Raw genomic sequence first — 19,829 nt, forward strand, 5'->3', positions numbered from 1 at the left:
AGGGCACTGCTGCCCTCGAATCATCACCTGGTGCTAATACAAACGCCCCTCCCAGAGGGGTTCCCAGATCGTCTCCACCATCGACACTCTCCTGATGCGCCTTCATTTCATCTTCTAACTGCCCTCATCAGAGCTGTGGTGTTCCCAGTAGTTAGGTGTGGATATGAGAGCTGGACCATAAAGAAGGCTGAGCGCTGAAGAACAGATGCTTTTGAAGTGTGGTATTGGAGAAGACTCTTGAGAGTCCCTTGGACTGCAAGGAGATCCAACTAGTCAATCCTGAAGAAAATCAGTCGTGAATATTCATTGGAAGGACTGACGCTGAAGCTGAAACTCCAGTATTTTGGCCACCTGATGTGAAGAACTGACTTATTGGAAAAGACCCTGATGCTGACAAAGATTGAGGGCAGGGGGTGGCAGAGGATAAGATGGTTGGATGGCATCACAGACTCAATGGACATGAGTTTGAGTAAGCTTCAGGAGTTGGTGATGGACAGGGAAGCCTGGCATGCTGCAATCCATGGGGTCACAGAGTCAGACATGACTGAGCTACTGAACAACTGCCCTAGAGCCCACTAAAACTACATTCACCATCTGTCTCCCCGGCCAGAATTTAAGCTCTTTGAGGACTGGGTGTTGCTCTCTTGGTCATGACTGTGTCCTCAGATTCTCGCACACAGCAGACATCTCATGTATTTGCTGAACACCTGCCCCATCGTGTCACGACCTTTCTAGGGAGCAGGGAACATGCTCTAATTAGGTGTTTCTCTCCTGCACCTAACAGAAGCATGCACATGGCAGAAACAAGGTCAGATGAGACAGATGGGCCCTCCTCTCTCATGAGGTGTTACAGACAAGCCACTTCCCTGACTGCCCACCAGTGCAAGTCCACAGGACATGGCCAACCAGTCCGGTGCACTGCTGAGGACGCAGACAGTCCTGGCCTTGACCCTACACCCAGAGTCCTGATGGGGAAGCCCCCTTGATGCTGCCATTGCTTGGTTGGTTGGTGCTATGAGGCTGCAGGAGGAGGCGATTACAGAAAAGATTGAGAGGCTAAAGATCTGGTATTTCCTGTCACTACACCTTCCTGCCTTCAAGACACAACTGATTCACTAGTGCTGGAGCGCCCACCAGGCAAAACTTCCAGACTCAGTCCCCAAACACCAAGCAAGTTTGCTTGAACAACAACTCATCAAGGGTATATCTGAGCACAGTATTTTTCAAGCCACAAGCCATTAAGTCAATACAGTGCTTTCATTACTAACACTGTCTAAGAAATTACAGAAAAGAGCAGCACATACCTCAGCAATTAGGATACTTACGTGGGTGTGGGTGCCAGGTAATGCTGCAAGATTTACTTCTGTCCATATTTCACTGTTACTGTTGTTTAGTCACTCAGTTGTGTCCGACTCTGTGACCCCTTCCTCTGTCCATGGATTCTCCAGGCAAGAATACTGGAGTGGGTTGCTAGTTCCATCTCCAGAGAATCTTCGTGATTCAGGGATTGGACCTGAGTCTCCCGCCTTGCAGGCAGAATCTCTACCACTGAGCCACTAGGGAAGATTTACTTCCTACTGTGGATCATTGTTTTCAAAAGGGTAAGTCAGTCGCTGGCCTAAGTGTTATTTTCACGTTTTTATTCCATTAAAAACAAAACCTAAATCCATAACTCATAGAACAGAATACACTTATTAAAAGTTTAGACAGTGTACAAAAATAAAGTTTGGATATTTAATCCAAAATTCAACATGAGTATAATCTTGTAAGGTGACTTCTTTCCTTTAATAAATAACACATTAAAATTTTACTATTCCGGAAGCAAATCATCTCCTAACTCTTCATCAGCAAAATCATCCTCTTCCATTCTCTTTTTGGCTGCAGTTTTGGGTCTTTCTATTTGAGGGCCAAGTGGATCCACATAGGAGGCATCTGGGTTTCAGAGCAGATGGTGACATTAGAGGAACAGGAAAAACAGCAAATGTAGAACCAGTTAGACTCATTGTCAACAGTGAGCAACCCGAAGTGAGCAGGAACGCCTCCCAAGTCACGAGAAGCTTTGTCTGTGTTTCAGAAACACCTACTGACCCCCAGATGGACGCGTCCGCCCCTCTGCCATCCCAGCAGACCCACAGGCACTCACCTGGCTCCTTGTTGCTGCTGCTCTCATAAGGCTCGTCTGTGCCAGGCAGTGCTCGGAGCTGGGCACTCAGTCGCTCGCCTTTGCTGCCAGCGCTACAGTTCTGGCCACTGTCTGGAAACAGAAACAACAGGTGTTGAACACGCTGGGGGAACACCACACTGCATTATGAATCTTACAGTATAGTTATCTGCCAAAAAACAGGCTGGTTGTTTCATCTGACAGCCAGTTTCCAAGGAATGTAATTCTCGTCTTCTGAAATTTTTAAGAAATCCCCTGGTGGGAAGCTCTACTATAGTCAGAGCATCACTTGAGTAGTCTTTACATGGCTCACATCCCACCAGGTGCTGGAGACACTGGCGAAGGTCTCCCAGTTTGGGGGGAGGGGCTGGGCCACCACCTGTGTGCAGCCTGGGAGCCACCCCAGCCTCATAGCCTCAGTGGGCTAGGAGGCCACAGACTCTCACTGCATGGCCGTGAGTCTGGTGGAAAAGTGGCAGCAGTGACCTCTCACCTACACAAGGTCATTCCTGTAAGATGCAGCAGTGGTTTCCCAGGTGTGGCCCTGGGACCACCACAGCTGGGACCCGGTCAGAAACACAAAATCCCAGGCCCGTCCTGGCCAGCTCAGAAAGGCTGGGGTTGTATCTGTTTTAACCAGCCTTCCCAATGACTCTGATACACAATAAAACCTGAGGACCCCTCATGAGGAAGGGCACTGAGGTTTATAAAACAAATTACTGAGAAATAAGGCTACAATGAGACCAGTCTGATGCACAAAAAAGAACCATTTTCAAAGGCCCTCAAACATTTCAAAAAGAGCAATTTTGTACAAACTAATAATTCTGATTATATGTTCCCTATGGTCCTCTCTCCTAGGCAACACTTTAAAACTCCAGTTGTAGGCATGGCATTTATTTCAACACACCACACTTAAACCAGCTCAGGTCTGGCCTCAACTGAACTCATGAAGAAATCCCTTTCCCCTTTATGAACTGTGATTCTCACCCAGACAGAACCACCAGAGATGTCCACGCCGAGATGTGAACGCACATCACTGGGTCTCCCAGGGCAGAAGTGGAAGTGGTAGGACTGGGCACCCTTTAACACACAGGCTGTGCTGTTTCTCAGTGAGCAAGTGAGGGTAGAGGACGCTGCTGAGGGTGGGCCATGTCCACGGGGGGCCCATGGTGCTGCAGGAGGGGCCCAGGAGGTGAAGTGGGGAGGAATCCAGGTGGTGCCACAGCCCCATAGACTCAGACCCTAAAGCCAGGGAGAGCCTGGCCCCGGGCTTGAGAGAACTGGAGGCAGAGGAGCTGACAGGCAGGCTCCGGGACAGTGTGGGGGCCATTGGCGATGACAGAAAACCAGGAACAAAAAGGGAAGTGTCGGAAGAGTGAAGCAAGAGAGCCGAGTGCCACCCAGGGCCAGGCCCTGATACCTGGCCCATCGGGAAGCCCAGCTTCAGCTCCCAGAAGCTTGTTTGTGCACCAGGACTGCATGTTTGTGTTGGGCTGACATGAGCTGGATGAGAGAAGGGAAAATTTGCTAAGAAATAGCAGCAGCAGCAGTGGGGAGGCCCCCAGGAGGCCCTTCTCCACACAGCCTTGGCCCTCCTCGGCCTGAGGCAGCATCCCAGGGCCTGGGGACACTCTCTGGGGCTGGACACTGTCCTCCAGGCTCTGACTCAGCTTCAGCAGCTCTCAGGACACCTGGCTAGGGGGGCCGGAGCTTCCAAAGTGGACTTTAAACGTGAGGCCTTCTAGGGGCCTCAGCCACACCGCACAAGCCCACGATGACCCGGGAAGGCAGTCTGGTGGTGGGTTTGGGAGGAACCAGTTGCTTACTCTGAACCGAGGATTTCTAGAGGGAAGCGTAGGATCTTGAACTTCAGTAAAGAACTGACGCTCCCCTAGGGTTATTCCTTAAAGGGACACCCAATTCAAATGCGCTCACAGCCCAGGAACCTGCCTCCTAAGAGCAGGGGAGTGGGAGCAGAGGGCTGCTGGGGCCCTTCCTAGGCTCTTCTCAAGAACGCACAGGCTGATCCACAACTTCCCAGCTGCTGAGAACTGTTGGTGCACGCAGGCCCATGTTCCTCATCTACAACCCCAATTCCAAACGGCGTTAAAGCAGGTTTCTGGGGGGAACAGCTTCGTGTCAAGAATAAAACCTGCCTTGACCTGACGCTATCCTGGGCCATTATTTATCCTTGGTGTGAACATTCCCATTTCACTGAAGTAATGAGATGTCACTGAGGTGACCCCAGGACTGTTACATAGCTGGGGTTCCCCTGGAGTAGTGGGGCTGCCCTTCGGGGCATCCAGGCACCCTGCTGCCTGCAGTGGCTGCACACACCTGGGGAGCAAAGCCCCGCCTTCAAGGAGAGGCTGTCTGGGCCATGTCCCACTCCGCCAGGCAGCGCCCACAGTAGATCAGGGCTAGTGGGTCCTTCCAAGTCAACTGATCCTGACTTCCTTGAGGGCAAGGGCCCTGTTTCATGTCGTTGGCACCCAGCGTGCAGCCAACAGTAATGAAGGGATGAAAGAAAGGCATCCCTAGGCTGTGGGCCAAGCCTGCCTGTGTTGTGACCCCTGGACCACAAGCAGACAACAGGATGAAGTCAGTTCTGTGTGCATGGCGGGGCTAAGTGTGGACACAACTCGGATCCCAATTTAGCACTTGGTTTTCTAATTAGTTTCCTTAAAACCACCCAACTTTCCCTAAATATCACTTCTACTACCCCCTGAAATAGAGAAAGAAGGTGGATTCTTTTGACGGGGGTGGGGGGGAGGGGGTGGTGGTTGGGGTGGCGGGAAGGAGGAGGAAAACATAACAAATCTTCTTATTAAGTAACAATTTTACAAACAGTCACAGAGCAGGAACTCAGGAGCAGCCCAAAGCAGCAGGGTTTGCGTGGCTGGTCCAGAGGCATGCTGCCCAGTGCCCAGGCTGGCACCAATTTTGCACTGACATGCAGAGGTCCATCAGCATCCTGTGAGACCCCTCCTTACAACAACCATCTGAACACTGTGACACAGCGAACCTCACTGGTATGGACGCTTGCGATGATCTACACAACACAGACCATTTACTCATCAATCAGCAGAAACAGGGCTGGTTCCTTAACAACTAACGCCTGCAAACACCTGTTCATAATACAGCAGGCTGATGCTTAGAAAAGTAACTTTAAGTGAGATAAGTGACTAAAAGTGAAAGTAAGTGAGGCTTGCTGTATATAAAAAAACAAATAGGACGTTTCTGGATTGTTTCAAGGGGTTGCAGAAGCCAGTGCACTAGGATCTGCCCACCCTAGCCACTCCAGGGAAATGGACACTCACCACTGCCCGCACTCCCGTCTCTCCGGCCGCGGGGACACCCGCTGCTGTCCCGGCCAGACTTGATGCGCTAGAGCAAGAAGACCACATGTTAACAACGACACGCTGGACACAAGTCCTGCTTCAGTGAAAATAAGAATAGATGATATCCTGCAGGGACCACCATAGCCAAGTGTTGATTTATTGTTAAAACGCAGCCCCCAGGCCTGACTGGTCCTGCCTCCCAAGCCGGGTTCATGTGACCTGCCCTGGAGTTGGTCCCACAGGAGGAAGGCCCGGCTGTCCTGGAAATGAGGCAGGAAACGTGGAGACCCCAGTCCCACTACACACACGGATGGCACTTGGGATTAACAGCGCAGGGTCACCCATGCTTCTGCAAGTAATTTAAAAACCAAGTACTTTCCAGATGTGAAAGCTCAGATCTTAAACACAGCAGCTAAAGAGGTGGAGGGAGAAGGGGACTTGAGAGTGGGCTGTTTCTGCTTTAGCCTCATGTGACAACACTGGACCAGAACTGTTTCAGGGGGAAAAGGACAGCCGGGCTTTAAAATTCACCTTCCACAGTAAAGGCAGTATTAAATCTCACAAACACCTAAGGTCTGCCCAACAGTCTACTTTCCTAGATATAAAGCACCCATAAGTCATTAGAATTTATCTCCAAACTGTGACATTCTTAGATTTCTTTCTGAATCTTATGGTTATTCTGTGTTTTGCCCAAGTTAGAATCTTTGAATTAATACTGAACCTGCCTCCAGCACTGTCAGTTTCTTGTATGTATAAAGGTTTGTTGAGAGAAAACAGTATTCAGTAAATAGAAACAGAGAGTGTTGGACAACTATTTATAACTGAATTAAATTTTCTCAACAAAGGTTGATATCTTATTTAGATCTTTAATACTATGAACATAATTCCATAAATAACTCAAAGGACACATTATTTACACCCTCAAACCCAACAACTCTCCAATTTATTTATAAATTATCAGGTCATGGATGGGGTTATTGATAATGTAGTCTGCTAGGAAGAAGAAAACACTTTTTCTCCATGATCCAAGACTCAAGTCTGTACAATGAAACACTCCTAAAACTCCAAATATAGGTAAACATGTTCAAATTATTTTCTATTAAAAAGAAACCTCACTGGGAACCCCATCTCTCCCTTTGCCTCCACAGACAAAAGAAAACCCAAAGATGATGTAACAAAATAAAAATATTTATATCTATACTCAGATTATAGAAACTTGGTTTTCATCTGTGCTTAGATGTTCAGTCATGTCCAACCCTTGCAATCCCATGGACCATAGCCCACCAAGCTCCTCTGTCCATGGGATTCTCCAGGCAAGAATACTGGAGTGGGCTGCTGTTTGCTCCTCCAGGGGATCTTCCCGACTTTAGGGATCTAACCTGCATCTCCTGTGTCTTCTGCATTGGCAGGTGAATTCTTTACCACTAGTGCCACCTGAGAAGCCCATAGATGAATAATTACCAGCATATTTAAAGACTTAGACAATGACAAAATAATTAAACTCGTAAAGACAAATGTCCATATAATCTTCCTCCCAGTAGGGAAGGAAGAGGGATACCTGGGGGCAGGAGGGACAGGTCCAGACTGGGGGAACCTTCTGGAAGAAGAGTAATGGAGCAGGTACAACAGTAACGGCTTACTGAGGGGCCCAGCCCCACAGTGAACAGGGCGGGTGCAGACACAGGCCCAGGGACACAGGCACATTTCAGGGACTGAGAAGCCTGTCTCATTTCTTTCTCAGCATGTGGTCTGTGCTGATGCCAGGAGAGGAGACGCTGCCATCTTCTCAGAATTTCGACACCTCATAAAGTTCCTGGGAATCTGGACTGATCTAGGGGAGTGAGGTATGGATACAAGACTGACATGTGAAGGAAACAGCTATGTGACAGAACAGCCACAAAAAATGACCGGGGTCTGCATTCAGGGACACGGGAAGCTCCCCAGGTTGTTTTGCTAAGTAGGGGGGAAATGCAGGGTATAAGCAGTATTTTGTAAAAATCTCACTTTTGTAAAAAAAAAAAAAAAAAAAGTTCCCATTTTAAAATGCATATTGAATATATGTTTGTACATATTTGTAAAAATGCTTGGGAATATAAATACCAAAATAATAATAATAGTGATCTCAAAGTCATGGTTTAATGATTTTCAGATTTTTCTCTACACATTTTAATTTGAATACTACTTACTAAAGTCATCTACCTATATTTTTAGAATAACACTTGTTTTTCCAATAATATGAAAAAAAAAGATGCCATTCCCATTTTGGGAGAAAAATGAGAGAAGAATGTAAACAGAGGAGTGTTGGAAGACGGCACCCTCCCTGCCATGAACACACAACACTGCTCACCCACAGGGACCCACCATGTGGCGCCCTCCGGCCACACTGTCGCCTGTCCCCCGGAGAGCCGCCACAGGACCCGGGGGTGGGGGTGGGGCTGCAAACTCTCCCAGTGACTGGATGTTGCTGACATCCAAGTATGTGGCCATTTTCTAGCAACGCCAGTGACAGACTGGGACAAACCTGATTTCACTGTGAACAGTTTCCGAATGCTAACTGGGGGTAAGAAGGACAAAAGCCCAGGGTTCTGTCCACCACAGGGCTTTTATTCCGTAAGAGTTAGAGCCTTGTCTTAGAACAAGGAACAGATGTTCACAAGTTAAGGATCCTTAAGAAGACTGACTTCAAATTCAATAGAAAACAAAACTGAAGACCTTTTTTTGTGGCTTCAGCTCCAAAAAACCCATGAACGTGGCTGTACCTTCCTGCTCACATCTCAGCTCATACCTTCCCACCTCTGCGCCAGGCCCTGAGCTCCAGCCACACCCTCTCTGAGGACCACACTGTGTCTGTGGGCTGGGCAGAAGTGACCTGCATTCTTTTTATTCTCCCACCAGGTGACCAGCTTCTGGAGCACCTTTCCCATTCGACTGTTTCCTGAACAGGTGAACCTAGGACTAGCACAGAGCGATGGAAGCCCACAAGGCCCCCAAGCCTCAGCAAAAGGCACCGGAGCCTCACCTGGAGAGTGTCGTCCAGCCCAAATCACTACATGTTTTGCACCAAAGATAAATGTTATATGGGTTTTCTTTCTTCAACTTTGTAAATGCAATAATATATAAAATGTGCAAAATATTCTTGCTACTTTTATTACAATTTCCTTTACAGTCAATTTACAGCTGTGCCTTTAAGAGTTCTTCACATGGACTCTTTCCATTTAAGAAATATAGCCAAAAAGGTTTCTGCTCAAATAGCTTTTGGAAATAATTGGAAATTTAGGGATAAGTACCAACTACATTTTATATTAATTTTGAATGTGCCACGGTATTTTAAGTTGGCCAAAACAAACAATTTCTTGAAACTGTTTGATTTCTCTGGGGGGGGGGGGGGATGGGAATGACAAATATTAAGACAGGTATTCTTTATTAATGTTACAATATAACTGCTTTTTACAATGTTTTATTAGTTTCTGCTGTACAACAACATAAATCAGCTGTATATGTGCATATAACTCCTCCCTCTTGGGGAATTCTCTTTTTGAATATTTAAGAATTTAGAAATTCGATTTCTAAAATTGAACAAAGTATGAATATGCTTCATTTTTGGATGAGCAATGAAAACTTCCTGCATTGTGTAAACTGTCTCACTCCCATCCTCTTTTGCCTCCTAGTTATTCCCTCTTATTCTCTACTTCTCTCTAGTTTGGGCTAACATTTTTCTCTTTCTTGTATTTAAAATATTCAGTCTTCAATTCCTGCTCTTCTTGTTTTGCTCTTTTCCGGTTGTACAGCAAAGTTTCACAAATTTCTTGCAACTAATGTTTTTATGTTCAGGAAAGCAGAAATACAAAATGCTGAGAACCCAGCACTGCTGGGGGCTGCAGTGTCCCACCCTGCCCAGCTGTTTGTTGCTGCCCCCAAGGAACAGGGTGCAGGCTCCCTCCAGGCCCAGGAACTCAACCCAGAGCACAAAGGGAGAACAGTCATCTTCTCCATAAATGTTCCAGAAAAGGACACACTCCTCTGAAAAGTCAGTCCACAGAAATGAACTTCAGCTTTAATATCTTATACAAGATCTAGGGGCTTGGCGAGATCCATTATCGTGACCCACATAAACCTGAATCCATTTACCTGTCCTTCTGTGGCAGTGGTTTAGTCGCTAAGTCATGTCTGACTCTTTGTGACCCCATGGACTGTAGTCCTCCAGGTTCCTCTGTCCATGGGATTTCCCTGGCAAGAATACTGAAGTGGGTTGCCATTTCCTCCTCCAGGGGATTTTCTCGACCCAGGAGTTGAACCCGTGTCTCCTACAATGCAGGTGGATTCCTCACCGTCTGAACCACCAGGTCTACACAAATCCTTCTTCATTTGAAAACAGTTTTTAAAGTCCATGGCCTAATTTATTTTGTGTTTACTTTTCCCTTTAAATCAGACTTTGTATCCTAAGCTGGTGTTTGATCATTTGAAGGTAACCCTTCAGAAGCATAACTCTAGACCAGTGTTTCTTGAACATCGTGGATTAAAAAATTACCTGGAGAACTTATTTTTAAAACACAGACTCTTGGACTCCAGAGATCTAATTCCGGGGCCAGGATAGGTATAGGGCGGGGCCCCTGCTCTGTAAGACTAAGTTAAAGTTCTTTTAGCTTGATGAGGTTTTCCCAGGTGGTGCAGGGGTAAAGAAAGTGAAAGTAGCTCAGTCATGTCCGATTTTTTGCGACCCCATGGACTATAGAGTCCATGGAATTCTCCAGGCCAGAATACTGGAATGGGTAGCCTTTCCTTTCTCCAGGGGATCTGCCCAACCCAGGGACTGAACCCAGGTCTCCTGCATTGCAGGCAGATTCATCATCAGCTGGGCCACAAGGGAAACGGAAGAAACTGGAGTGGGTAGCCTATCCCTTCTCCAGGGGATCTTCCCGACCCAAGAATGGAACTGGGGTCTCCTGCATTGCAGGCGGATTCTTTACCAACTGAGCTATCAGGGAAGCTGCCTCCTAATGAAGCAGAGGTAAGAGACACAGGTTCAGTCCTGGGTCAGCAAGATCCCCCGGAGGAGGAAATGGCAACCAACTCCAGAGTTCTTGCCTGGAGAATCCAGGACAGATTTTAAAAAGAATAAAACAGATCACATCCTCCAAGCAAACACAAGATAACCACATTTTGAAAGCAAATATGGAACTTGGGTTTAATTACCTAAGGTAATTATCTAAGTTCTTGAAAAAGTTTAAGCTTAAAGAATATATTTCTTTCTATGAAGGACAGATACTCAAAAATAACATTAAATTTTTAAATAGTCTCAAACACAGGAGGGAGTACTCACTTTCAGAAGTAAAAATACTGCAGGGAACACAAACACATACAACCCTTCAGGCACCAGCACTATTCTCAGTGCCATGTCCTACTATACAACAGAGCAGCCCAACAAAAAACCACCACTGCTACACACGAGTCCCTGCATCTTGGTTCCCACAGGCATGGACTCTCCAGCTGAAGTCAGGTCTATAAATTAATCTACGGTTATTTGTAGTGGGAAAATGACCATTGTTAGTCTATTAGTAGCCACCCACTAAGGACTACATTGACTCTAATCCACTTCCTCTGATTAAGAACAAGGTTCTGACAGAAATTTATGCTAAAACTACAGTTTCAGTTATCTCTCCTTTCATGCTACAGCATAAAAATAATTTCAATTTAGTTTTATTGACAGAAGCCCTGACATCACTCAGATGAGAACAAAAGGCTGATGTTTTCAGAACCAACAGACAGCAGGTTTCAGCTCATTCATGTGAGATACCTGTTCTCTGATTTCTTTCATTTTTTCCAATCTCTTTAGTTTTGTTGCATATTCTTGAACTTCTTTCAATCCAATGTCTGTGCAGAGACGGACCAAGAAACGTAGACCTAAATTATGAAAAACATTTTCAGAGAAGTGTTTATACATGGTGTTCAAAGAACAAATCAACATACTCGATCCTCGGGGACACAGTCTGAATGATGCTCACAAATAGTGTTTGTTTCTCCTGAAAAATCTCTGCAGTTTGCATCCCTGGCCTTCCAAGAAGTGGCCTCCTTGAAGGAAGGCTTAGAACGACTTGGCACACCTGCCCGCTGCCCTTCAGGGGAGACCATGACATCTACAATTCGAGCCTTTAGCTCCTCACCTGTTTCTCCTTTATGCATTTACAACTCCTGACATGTTATATATTTATTGTCTTTTCCTTACCACTAGAATCCAAGCTCTACAAGGCCAGGATTTTCATCTGTCTTGTTTTCTGCCACGTCCATAGGGCAGGAACAGTGCCATGTACCAGCACTGCAGTCACCTGATGACTTTTCTGGGTTCATCAGAAAAATACTCTGCTCAAAGCGAGGCTGCACATGGGTGCAGGTGTTTCTCCTATGCTAGCATCAAGGTAGGCTACTGATTATACCTGTTCTGAAAATTACCCAGGCCCAAGTATCCTGGACATTCCCTGTGGCGTAGATAATCGTTCGACTTTTATAAGGAATCCTAAACTCTCTTTAAAGAAAGAAATGTGGCCTTGCTGGGAGGCGCTCGCTCTGCCGTACAATGCAGAGGTGCTGTGACTACTGTGGTGGTCCTTCACCCATGTCAAGTGCGTCCCCAGGGGACACCTAGCAGCACCCAACAGAAGGTATGCAGCTGGTACTCTGTGGGTGGAGGCCAAGGATGCTGTTAGACATTCCGACCACCCCACAACAGAATTATCCAATCCCCAACATCAGTGGTGCAGAGGCTGGAAAACTCTGCCTAGCAGACTGCTGGGTTTCCATTTCCAAAATGGAATTACTATTACTACTACTATAATGGGCTTCCCTGATAGCTCAGCTGGTAAAGAATCCACTTGCAATGCAGGAGACCTGGGTTCAATTCCTGGGTTGGGAAGATCTGCTGGAGAAGGGACAGGCTACCCACTCCAGCATTCTTGGGCTTCCCTTGTGGTTCAGCTGGTAAAGAATCTGCCTGCAATGTGGGAGATGTGGGTTCAATACCTGGGCTGGGACTACTATAATGATTATTCTATCACTGCTCCCATTTAATATCTAAAGCATCAGTTTCCCAGGGTGGCCAAGCTTAAGAATTATATTAAAAGTTGTTAAAAAAAAAAAAAAAAGAAACAGGAAAAAATCACACATCCAAGTTCACTGCTAACCTCAGGGAGACTCTCTGTGGGCTGGGCTATGGATTTGTGGTTTTTACAGGCTTTACAAGTAATCCCCATGTATCCTGTTTTTTTTGACTGGTGTTTGGAAACTGCTGTGATCTAATGAACCCACATCTGAGCAGCATTACAAAACCCCTTGCTCCTAGGCTCCTTTCAAGGCCATAATTCTGAGCTCTGCTTTTCACAAAAGCCAAATTGACAAAAATATTACTGAAGGAACATGCAGCATATCTAACCCCTGGACTGGACTGTGCCATTGAAAACTTGGCCCAGAAAAGATCCGTTTTTACTGAAACGTGCCGTTTTGTGTACATAGTCACAAGGACAACATTCATAATGGTCTTTTCACACACGTATTCTACTTGTTGCAGGGATGTTAGCAGGAGTGCCAGCGTTTCTCAGTGACCTTGCCCACCCTCCTAGGCATCTCAACACGACTGCAGCAAGAGCTGAACAGATCTGCTTACTCCAAAAGAACTACTTCCTATTTGCTCATAAATATTAAAGATTTCATTCATACAAACCACCGTGTTTTCTCTTTTTCCTTTAGCCTCAAGGCTACTACTGCTGCTGCCAAGTCGCTTCAGTCGTGTCCGACTCTGTGCGACCTCATAGACGGCAGCCCACCAGGCTCCCCAGTCCCTGGGATTCTCCAGGCAAGAATACTGGAGTGGGTTGCCATTTCCTTCTCCAATGCATGAAAGTGAAAAGTGCAAGTGAAGTTGCTCAGTCATATCCAACTCTTGGCGACCCCAGGACTGCAGTCCACCAGGCTCCTCCATTCATGGGATTTTCCAGGCAAGAGTACTGGAGTGGGGTGCCATTGCCTTCTCCAAGCCCCAAGGCTGCTCAGGGCCAAATACAGTTTAGTGAGAATATACAACCTAGAATACAGTATTCTTCCCTGAAAAGTCCCATGGACAGAGGAACCTGGGAGGTTACAGACCAGAGGGTCACAGAGAGTCAGACACAACTGAGCAACTGAGTAAACACACAGAATACAGTTATTTTGTCCTCTTCTGGATCCTGATCTTGTTGTTACTGCAACACTGCATTATTACTTCAAATTGCATCAAACCCACTGTGCAGTAAGATTGTGATAAATATTTTATACAAAGCCAACTTTATAAAAGGGAAATAAGGTATAACATAATGTTTAAAAATAATCTAATAAAAACTTCATTTGCTGTCAGTATCAGCAAGATTATTAGCACTCTATTATCATAAACTCTAAAGGTATATTTTCAATCTCAAAAAGTTATATATTAAATGGATAGTTTAAAAGGCCTTTTCTATAACATACCAGAGTTTATAAACTTTAAAAAATCAATAATAAACCAAAATATAGTCTTAAAATTTCATAAAGCTTTGAAATATAGATATCTTTGCTATAGAAGATAATTAAGTGGTATATTTATTTGTTTTTAACCGAAGCCTTACTTTTAAAAAAATTCTTTTTTTTTGGCCAGGCTACGGAATTAGCAGAATTTAGTTCCCTGACCAGGGATTGAACATGGGCCTTCAGCAGTGAGTGGGTGAAGTCCTTTCCACTAGACTGCCAAGAAATTTCCCAATGATGTATTTAAATCCACCTACAATTAAATTCTATAAAAATGTGTGCTAAGTCACTTCAGTCTAACTCTTTGTGACAATATGGACTGCAGTCCACCAGGCTCCTTTGTTCATGGGATTCTTCAGGCAAGAATACTGAAGTGGGTTGCCACATCCTCCTCCAGGGGATCTTCCCAACCCAGAGACTGAACCTGTATCTCTTAACATCTGCTGCATTAGCAGGCAAGTTCTTTACCACTAGCACCACCAGGTACTTGCATAGTCAATTTTTCTGATCCTATCATCACATATTTGAATACATGTACCAAAAGTTATAGGTTGGTATCTACATATGCAGCTACTGTAGCAAAGGTAATTATTACATCTAGACATAAAATGTGAGAACCTATACCCTCACAAGTTATAAACTGTAGTCCCACTTACATTCTACATTTTCTGGAAATTTTCTGTGAATATCTTTATAAGTGTCTAATGCTTTCTGGTAGTTACCTGTAAGTAAAAGAGAAAACAAACAAACAAGCAATTATAGAAATTCACAGCATTCAGCCAAGGACTAATTTAAATTCCATATGCTGGCACCACTTCACTGGTTTAGAAGAATGACTTTCATACTTGCCACAAATGTAAGTAACCACTCTTAATACAACCTCTGGAAGAAAATGCACAAATAAATTGGAAAAAGGAATAAAAGCAGATGTAAACCAGTGATGGCTGAAACTTAGTTCTACTTCTTGTTCTACTTCTTAAAATAATTTGAGAGACTAATTGCAATGTTATTTACCTGGAAAAGATGAAAAATAACTTGTTTTGCAGTTTTTATTTTGAAACATTAAGAAGTTTATAGGAGGCATTTTATTTTATAATAAAGTAATTTAGCTTCACATATCAGCAAAGAATAAAAAAAAGTGAATTTTGGATCAAAGATGTTTGCAAAAATCTCAGGAAATAGCTTTGGCCCTGTGTAGGCCTCCGTGTACAAGAGCGCGGCCGCCCTCAGAGTCTGGCGGGAATGACCAAGGTTAAGCAGGAGCGTCCAGCTCGGCTTTGCCAGGTTAGCTGAGGCAGCTTCTCTTCCCCTAACCTACACATCGGAGCTCAGCCCAGAGGACCTCACACATACACTTCACAGACGGGCGTTCTGTGAGTTCAGGCAACTGATGTAATAAAAATGTGTGTACACAGAGAGGTTATACTGCCAACAGGAACATAACTTTTTTCCTTATTGTGGTAACCACTGTGTCTTTCATATAATGCCTCAAATATGTGTGCTTATCAAAAGTTAATATTAATAAATACACAAAATCAGAACACATGTATATACATAATGACCTAAATGACAGAAAGAAGTAACATATATTAAAATGAATAAGAGCATTTACCACTTCTTCTAAAACAACTAGCTACCATCAGCTGCCATTTCACTTGTGTAGGCCTATAAAAGAAATAAATTAGATGAAATTAGATGAAACAAAAATAATCTGTGGTCATACAACTTTATAAAGCCATTTACCTATACTATCTTCTGATTACTTTTTGATATATGATTAGATCATTTTGTTATTAAAAGCAGCATATATATATAATGTCCTTCACCATCATCTGCTGTATTTTGATATCAGGAGATTTAGATTCAGAGTCCTTCAACCTAACTCACACCTTCATTTAGCTGTAAGAATAAAGCTCATCAATCTGGGTAAAGTTCTCAGCATTCTATATTAAACCTTTGCCAGTTCTTTGGCTTAGTACCTCGGGCTTGGAAACTGAGCCTTAGGCTTGCAAATTTAGTACCTAAAGGCAATTTTTGACCTTGTATTTGAACAATTAGACTTCAACTAAAAATAAAGTAAAAAAGAATTCTACTCATCCTTTTTTTATCCCCTTAAAAAGAAATAAATGAATTTTTTTTCTAAAATAAACATGACCAGGATTTCTAAAGACTACTATTAAAAATTTCTAAGAAAAAATTTGACAAAATAAAAGACTAGGGAATAATTAATGTTCTCCTCACTTTATTTTTCCAAATCAATTATGTAGTTGATTTACAGTATTAGTTTCAAGTGTACAGCATAGTGATTCAAATGACTCCATTTAAAGTTGTTCTAAAATATAGCCTATATTCCCTGTGCTGCACAATATGGCTTTGTGTCTTATTTATCCTCGTAACCACTCCCTCCCCACCTTGTCCTCCACCTCCATTTTCCCACATTTAATGTTAAAATTCAGTTAGGCCAAATACAAAGCAGAACATGGTATAACCCAATTATTTTTGAATCAGACATGTATAGAACATTCTGATATGAACTTAAAGCCATCTTTAAAAGTTTCATTCTTAATATATAATATATGGAGAAGGCAATGGCAAACCACTTCAGTGTTCTTGCCTTAAGAAAACCACAAACAGTATGAAAAGGCAAAAAGATATGACACTAAACTGTATAATGCATATCAATTATAAATTGAGACAAGTGAAACATTTCTATTAGGGTTCTTTCAGAAATTAAACCCTGCCCTTGGACTGAGATAGTAATTTTCTAATTGACAAAGAAATAATAGTTGCTTGCTGAGATGTGAAAAACATGAAGTACCTTAAAGAAGTTTTTTTTTTAACTTGTGCATAAAAAGTAAATATATTTATCACAATAAAGACTGAGTCAAATGAAACACAGAAAATGGAAATGACGAATGAATGTTCACTATAACTGTTCAGGAGAGCAGCACGTCTATCAGATTTCAGGCATTTAACTAAACACAAAATCATAACAGTTACTTACTGTATAAGAGAAGCTCTTTCAAAGTACTGAATGGCTTTTTCACAAAACTGGGTGTCAATGTAATAGGCCCCGAGCCACTCGATGACCTCAATGTTGGACGGGAAATACCTATACGACTGGAGAGTGAACTAGTCAACAACGGTTCAGTCTGCAGCATTTACCCACTGGCCACAGTAATTTACCCAGTGTGACATGTCTTAATTAAAACACACCAGCTGTCAGAAGCACTGTACAAGCTTTGAAACTGCAAAAGATTTGGAGAACTTAAGATTCGCTTGACACATTTTTCAGTTATCTATAAACATCTTTTTAATGTACTGATACACAATCTGAGTCAAATTAAATATGTAATAGATTCAAACGCAATGAAATCATCCTTCAGGAGAAAAATGAGTTTGAACTTTTTATTTTTATTTTTTATTAAAATCAATCAAAAACTAACTTTATATTCCACAGATGCTTTACTTTAAATCACTACTCATTTAAAAGCTAATAAGCATTTCTAATTTCTAAAACTTAAAAGGCCTGCTGTCTTCTTTAAAATAACTCATGGAAGGTAGGCAAGACCACACACCCACCTCGTAGTAGTACTGGAACGCTTGGGACTTATCCCCCTCGCTGTCATACAGCCCTCCCAGTTTAGACAGGGCCCTAGAGTCAGTGGGAACAACGCTGATCAGCTGCATCAACCATTCCATAGCTTGACTGGGATCTTCCATTAACTCGTATCTTAGACAATTTTAATTAAGGATAACATAATTTTTCTAAATTCATTGATCAAGAAGCAAACCTAAAGCCAACATTTCAATAAAAATGTTTCTTAGTCTATACTAATGTGCTATGTAACACTGTTTACTCCAGGTTTTCTTCAGAGATGAGGATGAAAAATGGGGTCTCACTGGAAACAGCACTTCTGTCCCTGTGTACACCTTGCTTTTCCTTCTGCTTCATCACTACCCACTAAGATCGCCACATTTCTAAAAGAATTAACAGTGTGCTGTTTTATTCAACATCTTATCCAAAATTTGTTCTTAACAAAGACACGTGGATGCTGTGTTCAATTATTCACCCTCTCTTAACATGAGCAACATTTTAAAAGAATGGTTTCTGTGTACTTTCCGATGAGTTTTTTCTAATTATAGTACAAGCCCAAGACAGCTTTTTGTAGCTCTGTACCTTGTAAATCCTCTGCATACATTAAAATAATTTATTCATACCAATACTTACAGACTATTAATTAATTATTTTGTATTAGCTACCTTAATGAAAATATTTCAATCCAAAGTTTCACTGAAAAATAAGTCTTCTATTTTTAATGATGACAAACATGACACCACAAGAAAAACATAAAAATAAGGAAATGTATTCAAATAGCCTCAAACACATCAATTGTTTGTCTGGATCCAAACTGATCAGGAAGAAGACACCAGCAGGTCCTAACAGTGACATCTCAGGAGAAAAGAACTCAACAAAACAAAAAAGGCTAAAAGAAATAACAAACACTATCTGCTCTACAACTAAAATTTTTTAGCCAAAAAATTTTATCTACCCTACCAGAAGAACAGGAGACAATATGTAAAACATTATTATTTCTGATTTTTTGGCACAATGAACAGGTTGTAGGATCTTAGTTTCCTGGCCAGGAATCAAATCCAGGGCCTGGCAGTGAGAGCATACAGTCCTAACCACTGGGCTACCACGGAGCTCCCTGAAGGGTCTAATTTATGCTCAGTGAAGAGCTTGTGTGGACTTGATATGACACCCAATTACTTCAATTATTATTTCTAAAGATTAATAATAGCTGCCACTTCTAAATAATTCCTCCTATAATGCACATGACCCTTTAAAACAGGATCACTCAAATAATATTTTCATCACATATTAAACTGATAGCTAGATTTTAAAATATATCCCCATCAATTACTTCACTGGTTAAGCTTATCTAGTAAGTCACCAGCTGAGTGAATTAATGAAACCATTCTTAAGGAAGATACACATTTGCTATCTGGTAAAGGACTTGGGCGCTGTTTCTTAGGATTGCATGAAGTTTCAGGAAACAGTCCAAAGCTTCATCAAGCCGGTTTAGCTTCTTATAGGTAAGGCCTCGAAAAGAAGGAAAAGAAAAAACATAAATTATAAATACTAGCACTCGTAGTAATTTTCTCAAAGTAACAGAATGAATATTTAAACATGGTAAATATTCATCCAGAAGACAAAATAAAAATGAACACAATTTGTTAAAAAGGGAGAGAAGATAGGAAATTCCATTGATGTTTGGGAGACACCAAACATGCCCAAAGCTTTCATAATTTAAAATGGGGAGTGGGGCAGGAATGACAAATGGATAGAAAGGATATAACAAACAGTTCAGAAACGAGCTGGGTTACAGAATTCAGTCAGTGGGCATTTGAGGTTGAGGACAGCTAAGGAACAAGTCGTAAAAGTGGCAGGACAAGTGACCAAGTATGATGAAAAACCCAGAGTCCTCTCGAATTTTTCCTTTTTTTTGAATAAATTCATAATTTATTCAAAAAACAGAAAAAACAAAGCTATATAAGTATGAAAAGAAAACAGAAGAAAATGATTTTGTAATCTTGAGGTGGGGAAGGGCTTCATAAAGCAATAAACAAATAAGCTACAAGTTTTCAAAAGCCAAATATGACTACATAAAACAGAAAAATTCCCTTTCACGAAAGAACTAATAAAGCTCCTTCAAGCAATGGACTAGGAGACACATTTAAATGCATGAAGAAGCTAAAACAGGTGCCTGGTGAGCGACCTCCTGCCCCAAGGGCTC

The 19,829-nt window shown here is 42.7% G+C and overlaps 1 protein-coding gene across 3 annotated transcripts in view; it reads right to left on the reverse strand.

Annotated features, from left to right (window-relative positions):
• Positions 1-1,625: 1,625 nt before the first annotated feature.
• The window catches only part of IFT88 (intraflagellar transport 88), a 63,693-nt gene continuing 45,489 nt past the window's right edge, over positions 1,626-19,829 (reverse strand). For all 3 annotated transcript variants that reach the window (XM_069601699.1, XM_069601698.1, XM_069601697.1), the window contains 9 exons: positions 19,027-19,135; positions 17,611-17,761; positions 17,033-17,148; positions 15,641-15,693; positions 14,685-14,750; positions 11,297-11,403; positions 5,482-5,548; positions 2,144-2,254; positions 1,626-1,932 (listed from right to left, as the gene is read on the reverse strand). In XM_069601699.1, the coding sequence (XP_069457800.1) occupies positions 1,811-1,932; positions 2,144-2,254; positions 5,482-5,548; positions 11,297-11,403; positions 14,685-14,750; positions 15,641-15,693; positions 17,033-17,148; positions 17,611-17,761; positions 19,027-19,135 (902 nt within the window). In that variant the 3' untranslated portion in view covers positions 1,626-1,810. The remainder of the gene's footprint in view (positions 1,933-2,143; positions 2,255-5,481; positions 5,549-11,296; positions 11,404-14,684; positions 14,751-15,640; positions 15,694-17,032; positions 17,149-17,610; positions 17,762-19,026; positions 19,136-19,829) is intronic.

The sequence above is a fragment of the Ovis canadensis genome, chromosome 10 (genome assembly GCF_042477335.2).
Source record: "Ovis canadensis isolate MfBH-ARS-UI-01 breed Bighorn chromosome 10, ARS-UI_OviCan_v2, whole genome shotgun sequence".
Lineage (NCBI taxonomy): Eukaryota > Metazoa > Chordata > Mammalia > Artiodactyla > Bovidae > Ovis > Ovis canadensis.